Source organism: Neovison vison, chromosome 2 (genome assembly GCF_020171115.1).
Source record: "Neovison vison isolate M4711 chromosome 2, ASM_NN_V1, whole genome shotgun sequence".
Lineage (NCBI taxonomy): Eukaryota > Metazoa > Chordata > Mammalia > Carnivora > Mustelidae > Neogale > Neogale vison.
Window position 1 is genome coordinate 104,083,539 of NC_058092.1, and position 24,142 is coordinate 104,107,680.

Here is a 24,142-nt window from a genome sequence, read left to right on the forward strand (position 1 = left end):
TATATAGGAAGTGCTGAGGAAGAGGGAAAGCTTCATGAAGGAGGAGCTATCTGGGGTTATTCTTGAAGAGTGGTAAAATTTAGCAAGATAGAATAGTGGGGAACAACAAACAAGGTCAGAGGAATGGCATGCAAAATTAGCTGCATCTTTAAAAAAAAAATAAAACATTCTTAATTGGTTCCTTTATCTTGTTAGGTTAGAGCATATGCTATCAGTTTTTTTTTTTTTTAAGATGTAAGTGGATGATAGAAATACTCTATTCTTGAGCTTATCCAAGGTTACAGTGGAATAGGGTTCTGCTTAGTAGTTATATAGAGCTATCATTTTTAAACTAGAGAGTAAGTATTGAACTATATAATATGAAATTTACATCTTCCTATCATTCACAGTTCCCATAATTTCCCATGTCCTATTTGATTCGTGTATAATATTTCTAGAGTAATTGTAAGAATGGAACTTTTCTGCTATTTTATATTTATTTTATTCTGTATGCCTTAAAAGTTTTAAGGCCTCCCTATTAACCATGTGAAAATTTTAGATAGTTTGAAAAAGGGAATCTGTTTAATTCAGGAATTACGAAAAGCCTTGCAGCAGCTCCAAGGAGAATTGCAGAGTAAGAGCCAACAGCTTCGTACCCTGGAGACTGAAAAATACAATGAGATTAGAACCCATGAGCAACACATTCAACACCTAAACCACAGTCTGAGTCACAAAGAGCAGCTGCTTCAGGTGAGTCTACGTAATGATTTTAACTGAAACGGGGGTCATAGAACTCTGAAAGTTCCATTCACATGATCTCAGATTAGTTCACCTGTGTTGAGTACCTGTTAAATGTAGAGCATTGAGAGGTGGGAACCAGGAGGATTCAAAATAAATAGAAAGTACGATTCACGAACCACAATGCTAACCAGCAAGTGTACGAGATAATAAATATAGACCTAAAAGACCTAAGCAATATTCAGGAAGTAGTTATTGAACACCTCTGTGAACCAGATACTATGCTAGTGCTGGGAAGACAGAGGTGTGACCATTGTTCTCAGTCTAGTAGATGAGGACATCTGTATAGAAGTTTCCAGTTACTTACATAATAAATGAATGAGGGAAAATATGGAATACTGAAGAAGACTGTAATTGGTCTCCTGCTCTAAGCTTCAGTCCCATTGAATCCTGTTCATTCTGCTGATCATGCAGTTTTTTCATAGTGTATGTGTATTGTGTATACATTTTTTTCCTCTGATTAGAAATACCCCGCCAGCTCTTCACTTGGGAAGCTCCCAGTTCTTAAGGCTCACAGAGCAAGTATAACCTCTTTTGTGAGATCTTTAGTGACACCTTCAGGCATATTTAGACAGTGCAGCCTGTATTCCCAGGAGCTAGCTATACAGACATATACACTTCATATACATAATGTGTACATATATTTATACAGACATATACACTTCATATACATAATGTGTACATATATTTATACACACACATGTGTACACATGTATACAGTAGTTAACGATTTGTATATCTTTTATCTCTGCTAACCAGTGTTTTCCTTGAGTGATCACATTTTGTTTTTTATCCTGAATAACAAATTGTTTGGCAAAGTGTAGGAATTCACTGAATATTGGATATATGATTAAAGAGAAGTATGTTTTGGTCTCATTAGGAATTTCGGGAACTCCTGCAGTATCGAGATAAGTCAGACAAAACCTTTGAAGCAGATGAAATGTTGCTTGAGAAACTTCGACAGCGAATACAAGATCGAGATGTTGCTCTAGAGGTATGCACCTTAATTTTGTTTACAGCGCTATGAATTATTCTCTTCACATAGGTACTCAGAAATATGTGTCTCCTTAATTTGCTGCTTTTTGGAGTTGGTCTTCCCTTCCTTTATATTTTTATTAAGTGTGATCACAATAGTGAATCCTAAGGCGCTCTAAGATCCTTACTTTCCTTGCAGCGGGCTATAGATGAAAAGTTCTCCACTCTGGAAGAGAAAGAAAAAGAACTGCGTCAACTTCATCTTGCTATGCGAGAGCGAGATCATGACTTAGAGAGACTGCGTGGTATTCTCTCCTCTAATGAAGCTACCATGCAGGTAAGAGCACAGTCTGCCGTGGTTGGATGCTAAGCCTGAAGCATCAACCCTTTCCCTCATTTTCTGAAAACCAAGGTATTTGCTTTATAAGAAAGAAAATATGAAAACAACAAAAATAGTTATTCATCATTGTAGATTAGGAAGTGAGAAGTGTTCGTACTTATGTTGTGGAGTTCATAGGGGGAAGCAGTGATTATGGATTTCCAGGCACACTTTCTGATTTCTTTCTAATCCTCATCAATATCTGAATACTTTTATGTAAGCATTGCCCAAACAGCTGTTTTACTGTTGTTTTCTCATTAATATTATATGCATATCCTTGTATAGCCACAGTCAGAACACTTGATTATAGAAGCTTTTATATAAAGCTTATATATTTAACCATCTGCCACTTCTTAAAAAAGTTCTTCACTTCCTCTGTAGCATAGCCTGCCTCCTCAAAAAAACTTCATTTTTCATATACATTGTATTTATTTCTCTAAATAAATTAGATGAGAGTTTCTAAAACCGAAGATTAGTATGGCATTGTTAGATCAGATATAAAGTTTTCTCTTTTTGCAAAAAATTGATACTTTAGAAGATAATTTGAAGGCGGATCAAGTATCTTATTTATCCTGCTGAGTTTGGGGTGGTCCTTTGACTTATCCTTGTTTTCTTTGTTACTATAGAGTATGGAGAGTCTCCTGAGGGCCAAAGGCCTGGAAGTAGAGCAGTTATCTGCCACCTGTCAAAACCTGCAATGGCTGAAAGAAGAAAGGGAAACCAAATTTAGCCATTGGCAGAAGGAACAAGAAAGTATCATTCAGCAGTTACAGACATCTCTGCATGATAGGAACAAAGAAGTGGAGGCAAGACTTTAGTTAATTAAAAGCAATTGGTTTAGTGATTACATAATCTCAGTCCTGGATTGGGACTCTTTAGGTCTGGGGGTGCCAGTGACCCAAGTCTTAAATACCATCTTAAATACCTGGGCAAGTTAGAAAGTGACAAAGCCAGTAAGCCTCCCAGGCAGTGTGGTTCCACAGTTTTAACTGCCATCTACAGCCTCTCAGTATAGAAGTAGGAACCTCATCACCATGCTAAGAAATATAGTGCTCATTATTCTTTTTCAGCTTATCATTTTCTGTTGCCTTATAAAAGTTGTACTGGGGAAAAAAAAATACATGGACTGAATGTCCATTTATCTTCATCTGTTATGTATCCTGAGCAAATAGGGAAAGAGCCTACTTCAGAAAACAATATGTAAGTTGACATTATGAGTGTTTTTCTGGATTGTGAGTGTTCATTCATTGAGCATGTATTTACAGCCTTCTGTGTACCAGGCCTGTGCAAGATCTGGGGAAACAAAGGAGAATAAAACATGATATTTGCTCCCCAGAATCTCATAGCTCTTTTTCCTATAGCAGATTCTTATAAACCCCTTGATATGTAGTAGAGGGGATTCTTTCCTCCAGAACTTACACTGTCCCTTCTATATTAGGATCTTAGTGCCACGTTGCTCTGTAAACTTGGACCAGGGCAGAGTGAGATAGCAGAGGAGCTGTGCCAGCGCCTACAACGAAAGGAAAGGATGCTGCAGGAACTGCTGAGCGATCGAAACAAACAAGCAGTGGAACATGAAATCGAGATTCAAGGCCTGCTTCAGTCTATGAGCACCAGGGAGCAGGAGAGCCAGGTAAGGACTAATGTGCAGACCAGAAGAGTGTCAGTGTGTTTCTAGTCTGTGAATAGGGAGTGTTTGAACATTGTAGTGTGTACGTATGTGGGATTTTACAGTCTGCTCTGTTAGGAACAGTCTGTTTCCTAGATTACAGTTTTACATCTGTTATGCAGAGCATGCTCTACCTATTGGTAGAGCACTTTGCATTGAGAAGGGTGCCTAAATAGTACATGTACCCATTAACTTCATTACACATTTTCTTTCCTTAATATTTGATAATTTTGACAGAAGACAATACAAGGTTCTGGAGTATTTTGATTCTACATTCTCAAGACTTGAGTGATATTTTCTATTTCTAGCCAAGCTGTGGGAGAACTTATACTTGATATATTTTTCTTAATTCTCTATTTTTTTTTTTAAGATTTTATTTATTTATTTGTCAGAGAGATGGGGAGAGAGAGCACAAGCAGAAGGAGCAGCGGACAGGGAGAAGTAGGCAGAGGGAGAGGCAGGCTCCCTGCTGAGCGGAGTGCCCAATGTGGGGCTCGATCCCAGGACCCTGGGATCATGACCAGAGCTGAAGGCAGATGCTCAACTGACTGAGCCCCCCGAAGGCTTCCCATTTTTAAAAATTCTTATAAAATATGAATTATCTTGGGGCACCTGGGTGGCTCAGTGGGTTAAAGCCTCTGCCTTTGGCTCAGGTCATGATCCCAGGGTCCTGGGATCAAGTCCCGCATTGGGCTGTCTGCTCAGCAGGGAGCCTGCTTCCTTCTCTCTCTCTGCCTGCTTCTCTGCCTACTCGTGACCTCTGTCTGTCAAATAAATAAAAAAAATAAAATCTTTAAAAAATATGAATTATATTAAGAGGAAAAAAGATGGTGTTCTTTTCAAAGGCTATGATGAGAATAAATAATTTATAGTAACATGGGATATATTAATCTTACAGTACTGGTACACAGGTATTTCATATACATAAGAGGTCTTATATGTTCTCTATTATGTTTTTTCCCATAATAGCTTCTACAGATTTTTATTCAGGCAAATTAATAATGTACTGTTACCTCGGTTATGTCCAAATCCCTGAAGAGCCCAAATTTTACTTACTAAAAATGTAAGGTTATTTTTTTATTTCCCTTAGAAATTGTGACAAGAGCTCAGCGTCTCATTAAAGCAGTAGTAATTGTCCCCAGAAACAGTGGATGCTGGTACAGCTAGTATAGTCCTGATTTATCATCTTTTACCCCCAGTAATTTTAGTCTTAATTTGTTGTTTCCAGATTTTTTTTTATTAAATGCAGACTTTCAATGTGGTAATGGTCACAAATAATGTTCTAAATCTTTTCCTTACTCTGCCGTCATCTGTCTTAGAAAACTGGGATTTGAAATTAAATAAAGTGGGTTTGATGGTTTTGAGGTTCAGATTCTCCTGATTGTATGGTTTGATAAAAATGTTTCTGTGTAATTGATGCATTCAATAAATGTGCATTGAGTCCCTACTATGTGCCAGATACTGTTCTGGGCTCTTGTGATTCAGCAGAAAACATCATAGAACCTGCCCTTAGGAAACTTATATCCGGTTGATGGACAATGAACATATATCAGATAATGATAAGTGCATTGTAAAAACTTAGCAGGACAGGGAGAACTGGGAGTAGAGAAAGGTGGATGTTTTAGACAGGATATGCAGAGGAGGCCAATCCGATAAGGTATCAGTAGGCAAAGATGTAAAGGGAGCAAACCAAACAAATGGGTGGGTAAAGAACATCCAGGCCACAGGCACATGTTTCCCAGAGTAAAGGACATCAAACCAGAATCTAATAACTTAGCCTGATAGAGTTCTGGCAGAGCCAATTTCAGATTGTTTGATCCATAATAGGTATGTTATATTCAGTTTTTCCAATGTTCTTCCTCTGAGAGACTTTCTTTCTACTCATCTGCTGTTTTTTCCCTATAAACTGAAAGCAAGGGAACTATTATAGGGAGGCCCACTGGCTTTTCATAAACAACTGTCTTTTAACGAATAACTTCAGAACACAAATTTTGTTTTCTAGAGTATCTTTCTAATGGTGTGTGTGATTTCCTTACTAGGCTGCTGCAGAGAAGATGGTACGAGCCCTGATGGAAAGAAATTCAGAATTACAGGCCCTGCGCCAGTATCTAGGAGGGAAGGACTTCATGGTGTCCCAAACCCTCATTTCTAACCAACCCACCGAAGTTACCTCCAGCCTCCCCCATCTTGGAGAACAGACTGATCAAGTAAGAATTACATGCTTATGTAAATGTTCATGCTAACTGCCTTTTTGTGTTAGAGGCCTAAGTTTGGTCATTTTAATACCAAATTGTGAGAACATTCCAGGTCCTTGTCATTGTGATTGTGGTTCCGTGCCTTTCTAAATTCCTTGACTCTTCTGATTTTTAGGGTTCAGTGCATATACCCTCCAAAGATGATAGCATTTCATTGACTGCCAAAGGGGATACCAGTATACCCAGGTCCTCATTAGGTAAGTATCAAATTTAATTTCATTAAGGAATCTTCTGTCTTTTCTTTCTGTAACTTTGTTAATAGGTTTGGCCAAGGCTCTCTTTTCCTTCCTTAATGGAAAAAAATAAGTTTAGATTCCCCCTGAAAGTCTGAAGACATGTCTCTTCTAGAAGGAACTACCCTTATTTTGTTGAAATGAAGCTGTTGTTTTGGATACACAGTTTGGTCCAGGGAAACTGCCTCCTGATTATTCTTAATAGATAGCTTTGCAGGGATTCAGAAATGCAAGAGCTAGTTTTTCCAGACACAATAGGACAATAGGACACAATAGGACCACGGGGCTGACACCTTCTCCTGGGTATCTTTCAAGCAGGCTGAGGCTACTCACAGTAACTTGACCTAACCTGTATTATAGTGTTGGGAGGGGGAGGCAGAGTACATTAAGTTATTTGCCAAGATCACAGCCATCTAAGAGATGATTGTAGGCCTTGAACTCCAGAAAACAAATGAATTTTGGGAAGAGTATGAGCAAAACCTAAATGAGTGCTGGGTACTAGAGTCTCTGACTTTCACAGAGCAGAAGGTTGGGATCTGGGGTAGCTTCAAGGAAGAGATTTACCCCGTGAATTGTAGAAATAGGGGCTCACCATTATTAGTGAAATGGTAATTATAATGCAATAAGAAAGGTTGTGGATTTGGAGAATTAACTTATGATTTTTTTTAATGATACTAAAAAATACAAGGGGGTGCCTGGGTGGCTCAGTCAGTTAAGCATCCAACTCTTGATTTTGCTCAGGTCTTGATCTCAGGGTCATGAGTTCAGGCCCCATGCTGGGCTCCATGCTTGGCTGGGCATGGAGCTATTTAAAAAAAAAAAAAAAAGAAAAAGTTTGTGTCTTTGTTATAGTGTAAGGTATTATGGAATTCCATAGGTAAGTCATGCAAGTAGTTATTTTTTCTCAGGAAAACTTTGTTAGTTAAAGGTAAAGAATGCTGGATTTATTTAATTCACTCCCTATTTACCTTTTTTTTTTTAAAAAAAAAGTACCTTTCCGCAATTTTTTATTTTGCAAATTTCAATCTTCTAGAAAAGTGGTAAAAATCATACAGTGAATATCCACAAAGACTTTTATTAAGATTCACCCCCTATTAACATTTTGCCACATTTGCATTGTTTCTTCCCATGCACACACACGAATGTTTTTTCTAAGCCATTTAAAAATTACTTAGATACCATGACACTTTATCTCTAAATACTTCATTTTGTATTTCCTAAGGGCAAGGGCTTTCTCCTACATAACTATAGTACAATTATCACATTCAGAAAATTTAACCTTGGTATAGTCCTCGTACTTGACGTACAGTTCATATCCAGAGTTCCTGTTGTCCCACGAATGTTCCTGATGATTGGGTCTCCCCCTCTGGGACCATGTGTGCATTTAGTTGTCATGTCTCATTAGTCCCTTTAGTCTAGGACAGTTTTCTAGCCTTTTTTGGTCTTTTTAGGCATTGGCATTTTTGAAGACTCTGAGCCAGCGAATGACCTTCAATCTGGCTCTGATTGTTTCCTCATGGTTCAATTCAAGTTCAGCATTTTTGGCAAGACTGCAAGGGTGAGGTCTTTCTCAGCACCCACATCAGGAGCATATGATAGCAGTTTGTGTTTTCCTTAGTTAAGATGGTATCTGCCAGACCTTTGCATTATGAAGACTCATTTCTCCCATTTCTCCCTGCCACCCAGCAGCCCGAGAGGTTGACTGTGTCCCCATGGCTACTCACCCAGGGCTTCCAGCATCCTGTCAGCCTTGCCTGAAGCAGCAGTTACATTTAAAAAAGTGATTTATATTTCTAAAATTTCTTCCTGTGTATTAGCACATGTTCTTTCATAAAGAGGTACCCTTTCCCTAGTCTCCCCCACTCCATTTTTTAAAATATCAACATGTTCTAGTATATTCTTTTAAAAAAATATTTTATCATCTGTTTCTGTCTTTATTCCATTTGATGCCCAAATTACCCCCAGTTTGGCCAATTGGGGCCCCTTCAAGCTGCTCCTTTGTCCTTTCGGTATGTTGTTATCAGTTTTTCGTCCCTTCCACACTTGCTGCTACAATAAGGTGTCCTGTGATCACCTTTCCCTTTCCCTGCCTCAGCCCTGGAACTGCGCGTTACTTCAAAGAGCTCTGGTTCCTTGAAGTTGGTTAAGTGGGAAATGGCATTTAGGTACTAATACCTGGGTATGAGATGGGCTCTTGGCCACAGGTTATCATTTGCTTTTAGGCCCTTTTAGGTGAACAGAGCTAAGGGGTCTGTGTTTGCATTTGATACTGATTTCTCTCATTCTAATTTAACACCACAAGTTCTTTCTTTGCCTGATTTTGTATTTGTATCTGCCCTTTTTCTGCCCTTGAGAAACCTGGTTACCTCTATCATGAAATATTTACCCACTTGCATAATACATAGACGTAGTTTAGAATTGCTACATGAGTACCACTATCAATAATAAGTCTATAAATAATGTTTAAGATTTTTTAAATTTTTTTTAATCTTTAGACTATCTCCCACTGAGGGTATACAGTTAGAATAGTGATAGTGAGTTCAAAAATTATTTGGATTAATTTTTAAAAATTTTGGGTGCTTATATTATCTATTATATAGGTTCATTTAACTTATGTTAATATTCAGTTTTAGGTTTTTTCTTCCCCATTGTTATTGAACTAACTTTACACATTAACTGGTTCAAAATTCAAATATATAAAAAAGTATGCTCAGAAGACCCATCAACTTCCCTAACATATCCCTTTGGTTTTCACCCCTCCCTTGAAGGCAACCAATTTAATTTCTAGGTTATCCTTCCTATGTTTCTTTTTGCAAAGTAAGAGAACAATCCTGTGTCTATATGTGATGTGTATGTGTATGTTCCTATTTCCCCCTTTCCTAATATAAAACAGACTACACTAGATGTATTCTTTTGTACCCAACTTGTTTTCCTTAACAATGTTTCTTAGAAATTACTCCATACCAGTTCATAAACACTTTCCTCATCCTTTCTTAAAGTTGTATATAGTACCTTATTGCATGGATATACCGTGGTTTATTCAGTCTTCTTTTTATAGGCATGTTGATTGATTCAGTGTTTTATTATTACAAATAATGCTGCAATGAACAATCTGTGCATATATTTTTGTTGTCATGAGATTGTGTATTCAGAATAGATTCCACAGGAACAAAGCAGCAGAGGTCAGCGATGTTATGGTGATTAAAATGAGTGCTATGTGGTCATTTTTAGGAGACTTGGACACAGTTGCCGGGCTGGAAAAAGAATTGAATAATGCCAAAGAGGAACTTGAACTCATGGCTAAAAAAGAAAGAGAAAGTCGGGTGAGTGTTCTAGTGACCCTAATTTTAAAATTCCTATTATTTTCTTCCAAAATAGTTTATATTTAAAAGAGTATAGTTGTCCAAATATAATATCTATGTCCAGATGCAGAGTTTCCTTTCTGGAGAAAAATAGAAATTGCTTTATGTATACATTTTCTCAATAGATGCTCTTTGGTAAATGGAGACCATTAAACTTTTAAGTGCTGAAAAGGCAAAGGCTGCTTTCTCTGCCCATTGCAGACTGGAATAATTCTAAAGAACTGGTGAAAAAATGACATACTATATAATTGCTGCTTGGACTTATGACATTAGATCCATGAAATTACTTTAGAAACATGGAACAGAGGAATTTTGGGAATGATCGATAATGTTCTTTGAGTACTTGCTATATGCAGTGTACTATTCTGAGTACTTAAATTAGCACTAAAGCTTATAGCTCTGCAAACTAGATGGTATTATTGGCCCTATTTTATATTTGAAGAAGGTGAAACACTGATTTTTTTTTTTTTTTTTAAACGTGGAGGTAGGAAGGGACCCCTGGGTGGCTCAGTCGGATGAGCGCCTGACTCTTGATTTCAGCCCAGTTTATGATCTCAAGGGTATGAGATTGAAGATTCTCTCTCTTCCTCTTCCCCTCTCGCCCACCTGCTTATGCATGCTCTCTCAAAAAAACAAAATGAAAGCAAACCATGGAGGTGGGGAACTGTCATGTAACTAACACATACCAAAGCAAAGATTTAAATTCAGGTCTTTTGTGACTCAAAATACTTGCCAAGAGGTCATTACTTGGAGCAGATCATTTTTCCATTATTCTGTATTTCTAGCAATAGAGTTTTCATGAATTTTCTTAGAAGAGGCCTCTTGGCCTTACAGAAGCCCTTCTCCTTCTCCCTCCCTTTACAGCAATTGTATGTCCAGCTGTGGTTTGGAAGAAGTATTAGGGCCACAGGACAGAGTTACCCACTAAAACTAAAAAGCTTTATGTTGCCAGGGCATCTATTTTGGAGGATCAAAAGTACATGAAGTTTACCTGGCTAGTCACTTGGCTTCTCAGATTTGTTCCACCTCTTAGCCAGAGTTAGATCTAGAATATAAAACCTGTGTTCATATTCATGGTGAAATTATCTTGCTGTACCTCTTAATTTCTCTTCTCATTACTATATTTCTTCTTACAACCAGCTTCCTGTTATATGCCTCAAGTTTTGAGGATATGAAATTGTGTGGCATTTACAAATACCAGTTTTAAAAATCCCCTAGCTCCCCTCCTTTTTTGGGATTTCTCCCTAGCCATTATCTGATAATTCATGTCAGGAGATTTTGGTTTCCATGTGCTGGTCCTGTTTTTCTCATGTATACTTGATTCAGAATAGTGTTACTTTTTGGTTCTGTCCTGTTTGGGGGATCATAAAATTAATAAGACTATGAATGGTTATTTTGAGTGAGTTATATTTGGCTGTGTTGCTTATTTTTGTGTCCTTAATTACCAACCTCTTAGTTCAATGTGTGTGTACACACACACATTATCACATGCCCTCTGATACTAGATGTATACCAAAAGCCAAGTAGATTTTCTTGATTTTTTTTAAGAAAAACTTTTTTTTTCTACTGTCTTGAAGTCATAGTAGTAGTGGTAGTAGTAGTTAATTAACATTTACTAATTGCCTGCCAGGTGCTTTTAAATCCATTTTCTTTATTCTCACATAGCGCTAAAAGGTAGGTATTATTTCTGTTTTACAATTGAGGAAACTGAAGCTCAGTTTAAATGCCTTATAGGGAGATTATGCCAAGATTTAAAACCCAAAACCCACGTCTGCCTGACTGCAGACCTTTATCTTGCTATAATAATGTTTTCTTCCTTGTGTTTGAATTTTTCTTCTATGGAGCAAATACCTGGCTACATAATGATAGAGGTCTCTGAAGAGGCCTACTAGTAGCACTCATTTCCCATGCCCAAGATCTGAACAAATGGAGAGATAAAACAAGGTCATGCAGACAGTTTGGTATTTTATCGACTGCATTACTGATAAAGTAGAGAATGTAATCCAAGAATCAGCAGGTCTGCTAGCCAATTTCCCAGAAGTGGTAGACTTACCTGCCTAATCACAGATGACACTGGGCCTTGGTAGCCACTCCAAGAGCAGGCTCTTGGAGAAGCAGTGGCAACAACAGGCTTGCTGTAGGCAGGTGCCTTCCAAAAAGAAATCTGGAGCTAAGTCAAGCATGCCTGCTTTATTCTTCCCCAACATACCATTCAGATAAGTCCTTTGCCCTGCCTGGCGCTGGCTAAAGGGAGTGGAGAAAGGTCAGGAGTTACATTAAATGAGGTCCTTCAACCTGGAAAGAAACCGGAGAAGCATTTCTTCCTAACATGCCGCAGGAGCCCAGAGCATCAAATACTTTGAGTAGTTATAAATTATCACCAGCCCATATAGTGAACTATCAGCATCGGTGGAATTCGAAATAAAATTTTTACTGCTTATAACTTACATTTTATATCTTAAAGAAACAGGTGCTGCTTTCTTTAGGAAGCTTGGCTATACCTTAAACTAGCTGTGTGTTATATCTCTTCTTTGTCACACCTATTTCTTTAATTATCTCTAGCTAGTTCCTTACAGGGGGCGCCTGGGTGGCTCAGTCAGTTAAGCTTCTGCCTTCGGCTTAGATCGTGATCCCAAGGTCCTGGGATCGAGCCCTGCGTCGGGGTCCCTGCTCAGCGGGGAGCCTCCTTCTCCCTCTGCCTACTTCTCCATTGCTTGTGCTCTCCCTCCATCTCTCTCTGACAGATAAATAAGTAACCCCCCCCCACCAAAAGTTCCTTACAATGTGTACTTACAAATAACTTACCCTTACTATAAAGAGTATATGGATCTGTAGAATCTGCAGGAAAGTCATTATAACCTCGAGTTCTGAGTCTGCTTCCTGGGGAGTTCACTTTCTGGATCTCCCCCTTTCTAGCTCTGTAAATTTGCACAGGGTCCTTAATTTCTCTACACCTCAGTCACCTCCTCTGTAAACTGGAGAATAGTAGAGTAGTGATCCTGTAGGGTTGGTGGGAGGAGGATTCACCCATCTGCTCATTTTTGAAGCAGCATAATAAGCTCATTAATTAAGCAAATTTGAAATATTTTCTAGTGCTAATTAAAGTGGAGGACATCCTTAAATCTACCATTACTCCCATGGAACACCCTTTGGTACCTTACTGTGTGGTTTATTGATCTGACCCGATCGAGCACTATTCATCTGGTAGTTGGCACTTGCATGATAGGCTGATGGTGATACAACATGGAAGAACCTTGGCCTCAGGGTTAAAATGTGAATGTGACAGATGTTGCTTCCTCTGCACACTGACTTCCAGGATCTCTTCTCTCCACAGATGGAACTTTCTGCACTACAGTCCATGGTGGCCGTGCAAGAGGAAGAGCTACAGGTTCAGGCTGCCGACATGGAGTCCCTGACCAGGAACATACAGATTAAAGAAGACCTCATAAAGGTCCTTCCCAGCTTTCTCAAGATCCTTGGAAGTGATTACAGCTCAGAATACCTGTAGGGCATCCTCAAACGACACTTGGATACCCTGAGTCCCTTTGGCCAGTCCTTAGTTCCTTGATGCACTGTCAGTTTGAGCCTCTTAATATCACCATATTCTTTCTGACTTACATTGGCATTGCTGAAATTTCACAAAGAATGTACTGTTTCATATGGCTTATCCATATTCCGCTGGCATGTACAGCAGACTGTTTCAGGGACATCTGCTCCTTTTCTCCTCTGCTAGATAGCCATCGACAGCCCCAAGATTGAGTCGCATGCTCCACTGACTGAGCCAGCCAAGCACCCCACATTTTTATTACTAGTTTTTTTCTTGACTTTTAGGATCTGCAGATGCAACTGGTTGATCCTGAAGACATACCAGCTGTGGAACGCCTGACCCAAGAAGTCTTACTTCTTCGGGAAAAAGTCGCTTCAGTAGAATCACAGGGTCAAGAGACTTTAGGAAATCGAAGACAACAAGTAAGTCATTAGAATATAAGCATTTTTATGGTGGAACAAATGGTGGAAAACATGTCAATCTCAGTGATCTCTGAAAGGGTTTGTTAATGGAGCTTCATAGAGAATCTCTGCTCTGAAGTTGCCTCGCCTTGGTCAGCCTCAGCAAGAAGTGCCCCTAACATTTGTAATTCCTTTCTAGCTACTACCTTGTAGCTGACCTCTCTTCAGTTGCCAGACTTTTTTTTTTTTTTTAATTTATTTATTTTCAGAAAAACATTATTCATTATTTTTTCGCCACACCCAGTGCTCCATGCAAGCCGTGCCCTCTATAATACCCACCACCTGGTACCCCAACCTCCCACCCCCCCCCCGCCACTTCAAACCCCTCAGATTGTTTTTCAGAGTCCATAGTCTCTCATGGTCACCTCCCCTTCCAATTTACCCAAATTCCCTACTCCTCTCTAACACTCCTTGTCCTCCATGCTATTTGTTATGCTCCACAGATAAGTGAAACCATATGATAATTGACTCTCTCTGCTTGACTTACTTCACTCAGCAGTTGCCAGACTTTTAAAAAAGACCTGCTTGCCTGTGCTCCCTGTCTGTTATCCTCTCTCTCACAAACTACTCGTTTCACTCCAATCCTGGCTTTTAAGTCAAGCAGTTCACTTACACAGACCTCTCTGCTGGTTGTGTTACGTCATGGCTCATTTCTGTACAGCACTTATTGTAGGGCTCACTGCGACACAGGTCTGTGATTGATGGTGTCCCCACCACCCACTACACATAGTACACTTATCCCTAAAATAGAGCCTGGCACATAGAATGTGCTCAGTAAATATTTATTGAATGAATGAAGAATACCAGTAAGTCCTGCTTTATGTCTCCTCCTGCCCTTCCTCCCTTTCCCTTGCACTCCCTTCTCTCAGCTCTTCCCTCTGCTTCTGGCATCTCTCTCCTTCTTGCTCTCATGTTTGACTTCTGCCCTATAGTTTTAAAGATTAGAAAAAAAAAAGATAATGTGCCATTGATTTGAAAATTGTAAAATATAATAGAAAGTTTTAAGCAAGTAGAAGAGAGTGAAATTTTTTGGTCCTAGTGCATGCAAGTCCATTCCTTTGGCTGCTTTCTCAGGATCCGCTGTGGCTTCATGTCTCATGTCTGTCTGCGTATTGCTTCTGCTGTTTCTTCAGTTACTGCTGATGCTCGAAGGGCTGGTAGATGAACGGAGTCGGCTCAATGAGGCTCTGCAAGCAGAGAGACAGCTCTATAGCAGTCTGGTGAAGTTCCATGCCCATCCAGAGAGGTAGGAGAGTGACGGCAGTGTTTACCCTTCTATTCCTCTTCAGGTTCAGATGCTTATGATTTCAAAGAAGGGAGGGAAAAAAATCAGACAATTACTAAGAATACTCAGTTTGTCATTTGTTGTTTGTGGACCTCTCAGAGCCTAGTGTTTAAGTCTTAAGTCAGAAATAGTGCCTATCTTGTACAGCTACACACTGATCAAATGAGACTTGTCAGGTGTCTACAGCAATGCCTTGTGTACAGTAAACACTCAGTGTTTTCTTTTCCTTCCTCTGCTTCATGTCCTGGTAAGGGCTGTTCCGTTCCAAGAGTGGGATATAAAGGGTATTGATACCGAATCTCATTGAAGAAAATGTATTTATCATGATGACTGATATCAACCCAGAATCACTGATAGCCATCATGGTGAATATATTTATTGTACTTCTTGATTTTTGATCATATATATTATATCATCTGGTTCATTTTCATTTTATATTCCCCTTTTTTTTTTCCTCATTCTGCCTTCTCCCCTTGTCCCTTTTGCTTTTTCCTAATTTTTGTTTTTTTACTATTCATTTTCTTCTAGGTGATTGTTCAGTTTAAGCATTCTTTTTCTTTCTACTTCAGGTAAATAAAGGCAGGGGAAAGATACAATAAGGACCAGTTGATTATATTACTTTTTAAAGAATCTCTGGATCTTTAGTCTCTATGAGTCAGATTCCTTTTCAGAGCTCTGTCCGGTCTGGTTACCAAATGAGAGAACACAGATCTTCAGTAGTGCTTGGCTCAGTCCTACTTGGCTCAGTAATGTTTCAGTTTGCATTTAGTTTTTCCGATTTTGTTTTTTCAGAAACTAATACTCCTCAACAAGTGAAATTTCTCCTATGTTGACTATACAGACATAAGTCCTAGGATCTATAATTTTACATGATACTGGCCCACAATCTAGCATAAAGAGGCAAGCTTTAAAGAAAGGAGCTGGCCTTGCTAATCTATCTGCAGTGAAGGATAACAGTGCCCAAACACAGACTGTTTACTTCTTGTGTCCTAGAGAGCATCCTTTAGAAAGTCTCATGGCTCTTTGGAAGTATATGCAGATTCATTTTAGTTGGTGGCTAATCCATTTTCCTTCCATGTGGCATGTTTACTCAGCTCTGAGAGAGACCGAACTCTGCAGGTGGAACTAGAAGGGGCCCAGGTGATACGCGGTCGGCTAGAAGAAGTTCTTGGAAGAAGCCTGGAGCGCTTAAGCAGGCTGGAGACCCTGGCTGCCATTGGAGGTGGGGAACTGGAAAGTGTGCGAGTTCGTCACAAGCATGCCTTCTGAGCACTGGCGGGTCAGCCTGCAGCCCAGGATGGAAAACCTTGTTTGCACTAACCCAAGAGCTTTGTCTGACTCTGGCAGAATTAAATGATGACTTGCTAACGGTAGAACTGTTACAAGTAGCATCAACTACAGAGTGAAACTCACTTTAGTCTACCTGAATGGCACTGTACATACCATCTTGGAGTTGAGTGGTGGAGGTTACAAAGTGTATGTATACCTTTTAAAGCATTCCATTTCAGTTTTCCCACCCATATTCACCTTTTCCTCGGCCCCTCCTTGTTCCCCCATCTCTTCCCCTGGGCCAATAAAGTTTATTCCTCCCCTGCTCTCACCGTCCATTTCATATGTTCCATATCATGTCATAAATGCATGCATGCGTATTATTTTTGCCATCAGCCAACTCCTGCTCTTTGAGTGAGATGATTTTTTTAATCAAATAAAAGTTTCAAGATGAAAGAGAAAGAGATTAAATGTCTTTATAGGAATTACTTTGCAGAAGTGGTATAATCCTTATCAGAAAGTAATCAAAGCCAAGTCTTGCCATAGCAGACTACAAGTATTAGAAGGGTCAAGTCAGTGAGAGGAGGCAAAGGCAGTTCAGGTGCTTATAGGAAACCTTCTCTGAGAGTGTTCCAGAGGTTATAGTTGAATAATAGTGATAGTGAAATTAGATTAGGTGCAGATTAAATTCCATTAATATTTTTCCTTTAAACCAAGGGTGTTATGTAGTCAGAACATGATTTCAATAAAAATTCGTTTCAGTTTTCAAACATGGAATTTGGGGAACAGGGGTTGAGGCTTTCCCACATGTATTTCAGAGTCATGATTCTTTATGTAAAAAGCTCATTTCAAATGTAATGTTCCCTTTTAAATTCATCATTTCACCAAATTACTTATTGCAGCTAGAGATTTGGTAGTGGCACGAGATGGAGTCCTATGTTTTTTCATGTTTTACTGCTTAAACATTACTCCATTAAAATAAGTAATAGGCTTTGAAGTGTTGTTAGAATAGTTTAGAAAGAACTGTCGTCGACTGGGTTCATAGGTTTCGGTCATTGAGTGCTTTCTTACAACAGCATGACAGGCATGAGGAAGGGTGCTCTGGAGTTTGCGTTTCTGCTTGCTTAAATGTCAAGAGCATAAAAAGTAGTCAGGATTACTTTGGAGCTTCACAGGTTCAACACCATGAGGTTTCATATTTCTGTTGGTTATAAATTTCCTAGATTAAAAGCTGAGATTTCAGGTTTTTAACATGGACTTCAGTGGACAGGGAGTGAGGCTCTCCAGCACCATAAAGGTGACAGAGTACTCTTTCTCAACGAGGGGGCACACTATGAATTTTCTGTTTTCCCTCCATTATTCACATGACTCTTTAATTTCTTTCACATTCATGTGTTGACATGGGTTGCTTTATATTCTAAATTCTGTCTAGCTTTCTGTAACCTTAGCCGTGCCTGTAACAACAGATAGAACATCATCAGTCAAACCAAAGTGGACAGGGAAGAAAATGTTCTACTGGAGAAACACCCTGGGATTTTCTGATGAAATATTTTGCAAAAGATTGATAACTGTAAGCCTTCCTCTTAATGAGATGCTTTCCACTTTTCTTGGCCTTTAGGGTAGGGAGTCATTTAAGGAAGCAATAGGAAGTGTAAGCAGAACCACCCACTTTCCTAGTCTTCTAATCTTTAGAGACCTTTTCCTGCACAAAACTTTCTGTAATTTTCTAGAAGGAAAGAGGGGGTAATTGAACTTACAAAAATGTCAACCCAACAAAGACTAGTCTGCCATATGATTATAAGACATTTAGGAAGTGTTTTTCCTTAATTTTGCTAATAGACCAAGGAAGCTTTCTAAGTGTCCCGTTAAGATTCAACTGTGGGTGATTCTTGGGTTCTACTGGCTTATAGTGATTACAGTAATTTCTAATTACTGCCTATTATCCTCCAAGAGTAGGAATTTCCCTTGGTATCTTGGACTGTTACTAAGTGTTAGAAATACTAAGGTGGCTGGATGAATATTGAGAAAACCAACTTCCTATTGAAAAATGATTGAAATAGATTAGTGGGAAAAAGTAAGTGAATTCTGATTCTAATTTGGATCCTGAAGAGACAGACTAACTTGTGCTACAGTTACTCACCCTTAATATTGGTCCTTGGGAAACATTTTAAATAATTAAGTGATTTTTGTGGCAAAGGATAAACTAAGCGGTTGATCCTGATACTCTAGATGTGACTAAAATCTGCTGCTAACGTCCTAGAATGAGGCTTGCCAACTGTGCTTACCTGAGAGAGTTTGCTAGTCTAAAAATTTTGTATGATGATTTGGCATCTTATTAGAGAACTCTGCTCTGATGAATTTTCTTCTGTAAACCCACATATAGATGATGCTGTTGTTGGCCACGTCATTCATGGAATTCTACTTACCATGATACAGTATGATTCCGTTCTCTCTCCAGGAGCACAGACCCTTTCTCTTACTGGATTATTCTACCTTCGTCAGGCATTTTTCAGCCTTACAATAATTTTAGAGAAAGCATCATGGGCTTGTAGAACCTTGTATTTGAATTAAAAAAAGAAAATCATCTTGAAATGAATGAGTTAAACCTAGGTCATGATTAATTAGAAGCACAGAACTTAAATTGAGAAAAATCCATATTGATAGATTTGCTTTTACTTATATTTCCTTTTTGAATCATAGCAAATATACAAAGCAATGGTTGTAAGAGTCAGGGGAGATGAAGTCTATAGTTCTAAGAGCTGAGCTGAAGAGTTGAAAAGGACCTACAGGAACATTTATTTGAAGAGTGAAATGGAAGTCCTTTTGATCGGTATTTGCCTTAAACGCTTTTCTTTTGCAGAAGTCTGATGATTATTAGTGCCTAGTAAAAGTCAACGTTTTTCTGTTGTTTTCTTGTAAGCTATTTAGCCAAGTTATTATTTTGGAAAGGAACTACTGGGCTATTTTAATATTGGTCAGCCTTTTGCTTTGGTAGGTGTGCTCTTATCCTGAATCTCACCCACACCTGCTTCTCCATTCACTGCGGACAGCAGCATATTTTTGGTACCTCTACTTCCTTTTTCATAGTTTAAAAAGATTTGTCAGTGTCATTTTATATACAGTAAGAGAGCTATAAAGATTAAGAGAATTGTGACCTTTCCAGGATATTAGATCCTAGCCACAAAAAGTTTCCTGGAGGGCTCTTTAGTATATTCTCCTTGCACAGTTTATACCTGAGATGTCTGGGACAGATAAAAGACCTTTCCTAAACCTAAAAGACCTTCCACTTTGATGCTTATTTATGCTAATTTGGTATGTGGGCCTGGGAAGTTTGGTTCACAGATTCAAAACAGTTCAAGAAAATTGATGTTAGTTCTGTCTCTCTTCCAGTTTGATCTAGGATTCTCTGATCAGGGAAAGGAGAAACAGATCAGACTATACCAAAAATTGCTCTTTTCATTGAGGAATAAAAGTTGACTTACCTACGGTCACTTCCTTTTGGACTATAAACCTTAAAGGGACAATATTTCAGTTCCTTAGCTTTTCTTGGGCAGCTGGTATTAGCAAACCCTAGTTCCTGTTTGTTAGGATAAGGGTGTTGTTTTCTGATTCCGTGGTCCTTTATTTATTTAAAATTTTGGAAGATTTTTATTTTTATTTATTTGAGAAAGAGCACAATCAGGAGGATGGGGGTGGGAGAAGCAGACTCCCCACTGAGCAGGGAACCTGACTCAACTTGAGCTTGATTCCAGGACTCTGGGTTCATGACCTGAGCTGAAGGCAGATAGCCAACTGGGATGTCCAGGCGCACCTCATGGTCTTTTAATATGAAAAATATAAGTTTGATGTCCCTGAAAAACTCAAGTTGCCTCTTCAACTAGGGCCTCAGTAGTAATTCTACAGGTCTGGAGCCAGTGCCCTGCAGGGAAATGTGACAATCAGTCCCATGAAACTAGGAAGAAATGGTAGGAACCCATGCCCTGACAGTCCCCTTTCCATCTTGCCTTGTAGAAATAGTACTACAGGCAGACTAAATGAAATTGGCTTTCTTTTTCAGAAACTAACATCATTTGAGACCTGAGCATGTAGAATATTTTCTCTTTTAAGGTTAAAATTTAGAGAGCTTTTTTCTCCCTTTGGTCATGAAGAACCATCGGTACTGTAGGAAGAGTAGCTAGGAATATGGAGCTTATATGAAGCAACCTGGTAATAAAACTTAGAAGGAATGAGTGAGTGGGACAGTATATCAGAGTGATTTCTGTAGGTTAATAGTTTTTGAGTCTTACAACATTTTGGAATATAGATTTAAGACATCTTCTCACTAGACATTCAGAGTAATAACTTTGTTGAACAACTTCATTATAATTAGAAGACAGGAGTGTTGCTTTTAAGTAGTTTGAGTATTGACAAAAGGTAAGTCCTCAACTTCTTTATATGTAATCACATGAGCCAGGCCGAATTTCCCAAATAAAAATTTTGCATTGTAATTTGCTTCCAGTAGAGGATGAGAAGTGGAAAGGAAACAACATGTAAAGCTGACAATATGAATTTTAACAGATTTCAAAAAAGAATGATTAAACTTACAAAGTGATGTACTGATTCTTTTTTGCATTACTTTCCCTTTACGTTGTTTAATGTCAAATTCCAGAAATAAACTTTTTTTTTCCAGAAATAAACTTTTTAATTTATCATATGTTTCCTTTTGCCAAAGCTAGAAGGATATAACCGGAAGCTCGGCAAGAAAATCTTAGATAGAAAATAATACAAAGAACAGGGGTGTTGAGTAGATGAGCTAAATTGGTTTCGTTGTTCCCTTTAAAAACTCATAATTGTCTAGTGCATGCATGTAGCTTTGCTTTTAGTCTATAACATAAGTCTGTAGTGCTTCCTTTTGCAATTACCAAAACCATTGCTCTAAAATACCAACCTCTCAGTCTGTAAACTTTAGAGGCATGTGTGTGTACAAGTATGTCCTAATAGTCATGAATTTCTGTTTCCACGAAGTATTCAGTTTGATAATAAAAGCAGTTTTACTTTTATCAAAATTTTCATCGTAGGGCTCTTGAGAAAAAGTAAAGCGATTTCATAACAATTTAAATGAAGAAGGAAGTGAAATGTTAAATGTCCAATAACTTGGTGTTAGATTATTTATAGGACCATTTTCCCACCCAAATAAGCTGTATATTTTCCTCTGGAGATTCGTTTCTCTCAATGTTAAACTGTGTTAACATTTGTGCTAAGTGGAGAGTGTTCTTTTTAATACATAAGTGTTAGAATTTCAGCTACTTTAGTTGAGACACAGGAAATTGTTACTGATCCAATAAAAGTATCAAAGGCCAAACAGTAACCATTTGGTTTCATTCTTGAAAAGATGGATGAGAAGAGAAGTAGAGAAAACTCATGTCTTTTTTGTTTGTTTTCTTATAGGAGAATCAGTATTAAAAATCCAAGTCAAAGTTAAGGCTCTGGAATGAGTGGATGCTTTTGTGATTTATTTAACTAGAGGAGGGAAAAGGAAGAAACCTGGATTGTTCTTTTCTCAAGGAAGTGAGACTAAAGAAACAGCATTTCATTTCCCCTCCAAATGTGAAATGAACTCCCTTACCTTAAAAACTCTTTCTTGTTCTCCTTGCTGAAGGAGAGCAGTAGTAAGCAGGATAGAGGTGTGAGGAGTGAGCTTTTAATGGTGGGTGGTGCTCTCCCCTAAATGTTCCTGGAAAGGTCTGCTGCTTATGTTCTTTGAAGAAAAGAAAAGAAACCACGAGCAGGAGGAACTCCTTGACGTTACAGAATTATAAGTCCCCTGGAAAACTGCTTTCTGAATAAAATACAAGCTACAAAGCTGCTTGAGAGGTGTTGCCATCTATAGACCAAGCTACGCCATAAAGGGGCTCAGCAGACAGCAGGGGCTCGGCCGCAGACACCAGTTTTCTTTCCTAGCTACTTCTGTCCCATGAGCAGACTCTGTCTAGTGGAAGACTTCTACTTCTCAGCAGAAGCTTATGGAGGACTATGTGAAACCTTCAAGTTCTTTTATGGTCCTGAAAGGAATGGATGCTGAGTTTGACAGGAGACCTTTTCTGTTGGATTCTGTCATACAGCATCATCCTACTTAAGTCAGGGACAGTTAGTTGGCTCATGACATGAACATGGAAGAGTTCTCGTAATACAGGTGCCTAAGAGTGAAGGTGAGATGTCCCAGAGTATGAGCGCCTGGTGCTCAGGGAAGACCAGCCAGGGGCTTGGCACCGCATGCTTACTCATGCTTTACAGTTTTTGTTCTTTGAATCCCCTTTCAAAATTAGTCAAATAGGATTTCTGTTATGTTCTGAGTAACGATATGGGAAATACCATTCCTCTTCTGTGGGTTGAATATAAATAGCTTAAAGGGAAAAAATAATGACTGTATAGTAGAATTTAGAGAAAATGGTCTTGTCATAACCCAGTTCGGGCTCATTACTGAAGAATTAACAGTCTATGATTTTTCCTCTAAGGCTTATTCATACATGATGGAGTTTTAAGGCAGTTATAAATGTAATAATGATGAATCCTATTTGTAAAAGCACCTGTCCAAAGGCATTCATCCTACTTTACTGACAACTCTGTTTTTTCAACTGTCCTATGAAGGAGAGAGACCAAAAGTATTACTTCAAGCCTCCTGTTGGGGGAAACAGAAATTTATAAGTAAGGAAGTGCAGATAAGTGCTATCAAGATCATCCAGTTATAACATTAAGTATAAAATTTATCTCTGCAGGTTACACTTAGGTTCCGTGGCCACCTTTTTTCAGCCCACAGACCATGTCAGTTTACTAATGATAATAATGCTTAAAGGCAATATTTAATGCATATACATTGTATGCCAAACACTGTTCTAAGCACTTCAAACACAACAAATCCTTTGAAGTTCACTAGTGAACGCCTGTATGGAGTGGATATCACTGTTTCCCCTACTTAGTAAGTAAGGAAACTGAGTTACAGAAAGGTTGTGGCTTGCCTAAGTTCACAGAACTAATGATAGAAGCAGAAACCAAACCCAGACAGTTGGGTTCCATGGTCCATATTCTTAATAATTAATGCCATCCTCAATTTAAAAATCTCCACAAAACCATCCATTTCTGTTTCAATGATTAAAAGAATTACATGTGCATGACACTTAGATTTTCACAGAAGGGTTTATGATATTTTATTTCTGTGTACTTTATCAAGTCAGCTGGTGAAGAATAATTTTCTAAATCTAAAAGGGAGTTTGGGGCATGCCCCCTATTACATAAATGGGTCTGAGTGTAGAAATTTGCATGAACCACAATTTGGGAACCGCCATCAAAGCCTCAAATAAAAAAAAAAAAAGTTTAATGAAATTTCTTCTAACGTGTAAAACTTAACCTGGATATAAAACCTGGAGAAGAAAGTTAAATTTGAAGTGACAGACTCTCACTTTTCAGAGTATCTCAAATAATAAGCAGTAGGTGCACCAATATAAAGTATAGTAGATTTAAATCAGAAATTTAGAACATCACTAGTTAGTTCAGAAGATAGCATTTTGTTGCCTTGTAAAAGCTTAGAAAAGGATATTCCCTCAAAAAAGAAAAATTATTGTCATTGATTTAAAAAAAATGGTAACAAAGGTGTCTAGTGTAAACCTACAGGGTTTTATGTGGAATAACTTACTCATTTCAATTTTTTTCTATAAAACCTTTTCACCTTTATTCTAGCCCCCTCTCCCCACAGCCTTCAGCATTCTAATTCAAATTGGTAAAAGGCCGAGCAACTGTTGAAGCTATTCTAAAGGAACCACAGCAGACTAAACTAGCTAAAAATAAATAAGGAAAGCAAAACTTCTATGTAGTAGAATGCTGGGATGAAATGGGCATGCTTACTTTGTCTCCATTTAACTCCTGATGAAGTCAAAACCATAGTATTGTGACCCTG

The 24,142-nt window shown here is 38.5% G+C and overlaps 1 protein-coding gene across 21 annotated transcripts in view; it reads left to right on the forward strand.

Moving 5' to 3' along the window:
- LOC122900399 (myomegalin-like) overlaps positions 1–24,142 on the forward strand; it is a 179,894-nt gene that overhangs the window by 109,383 nt on the left and 46,369 nt on the right. For 20 of the 21 annotated variants that reach the window (XM_044239034.1, XM_044239033.1, XM_044239045.1 and 17 more), the window contains 12 exons: positions 571–729; positions 1,658–1,771; positions 1,952–2,089; positions 2,758–2,937; positions 3,570–3,764; positions 5,840–6,007; positions 6,171–6,252; positions 9,520–9,611; positions 12,985–13,101; positions 13,482–13,619; positions 14,792–14,904; positions 16,038–16,165. In XM_044239034.1, the coding sequence (XP_044094969.1) occupies positions 571–729; positions 1,658–1,771; positions 1,952–2,089; positions 2,758–2,937; positions 3,570–3,764; positions 5,840–6,007; positions 6,171–6,252; positions 9,520–9,611; positions 12,985–13,101; positions 13,482–13,619; positions 14,792–14,904; positions 16,038–16,165 (1,624 nt within the window). Of the gene's footprint in view, positions 1–570; positions 730–1,657; positions 1,772–1,951; positions 2,090–2,757; positions 2,938–3,569; positions 3,765–5,839; positions 6,008–6,170; positions 6,253–9,519; positions 9,612–12,984; positions 13,102–13,481; positions 13,620–14,791; positions 14,905–16,037; positions 16,539–24,142 lie in introns of those variants that run through there. The other variant, XM_044239044.1, reaches the window with a different exon arrangement.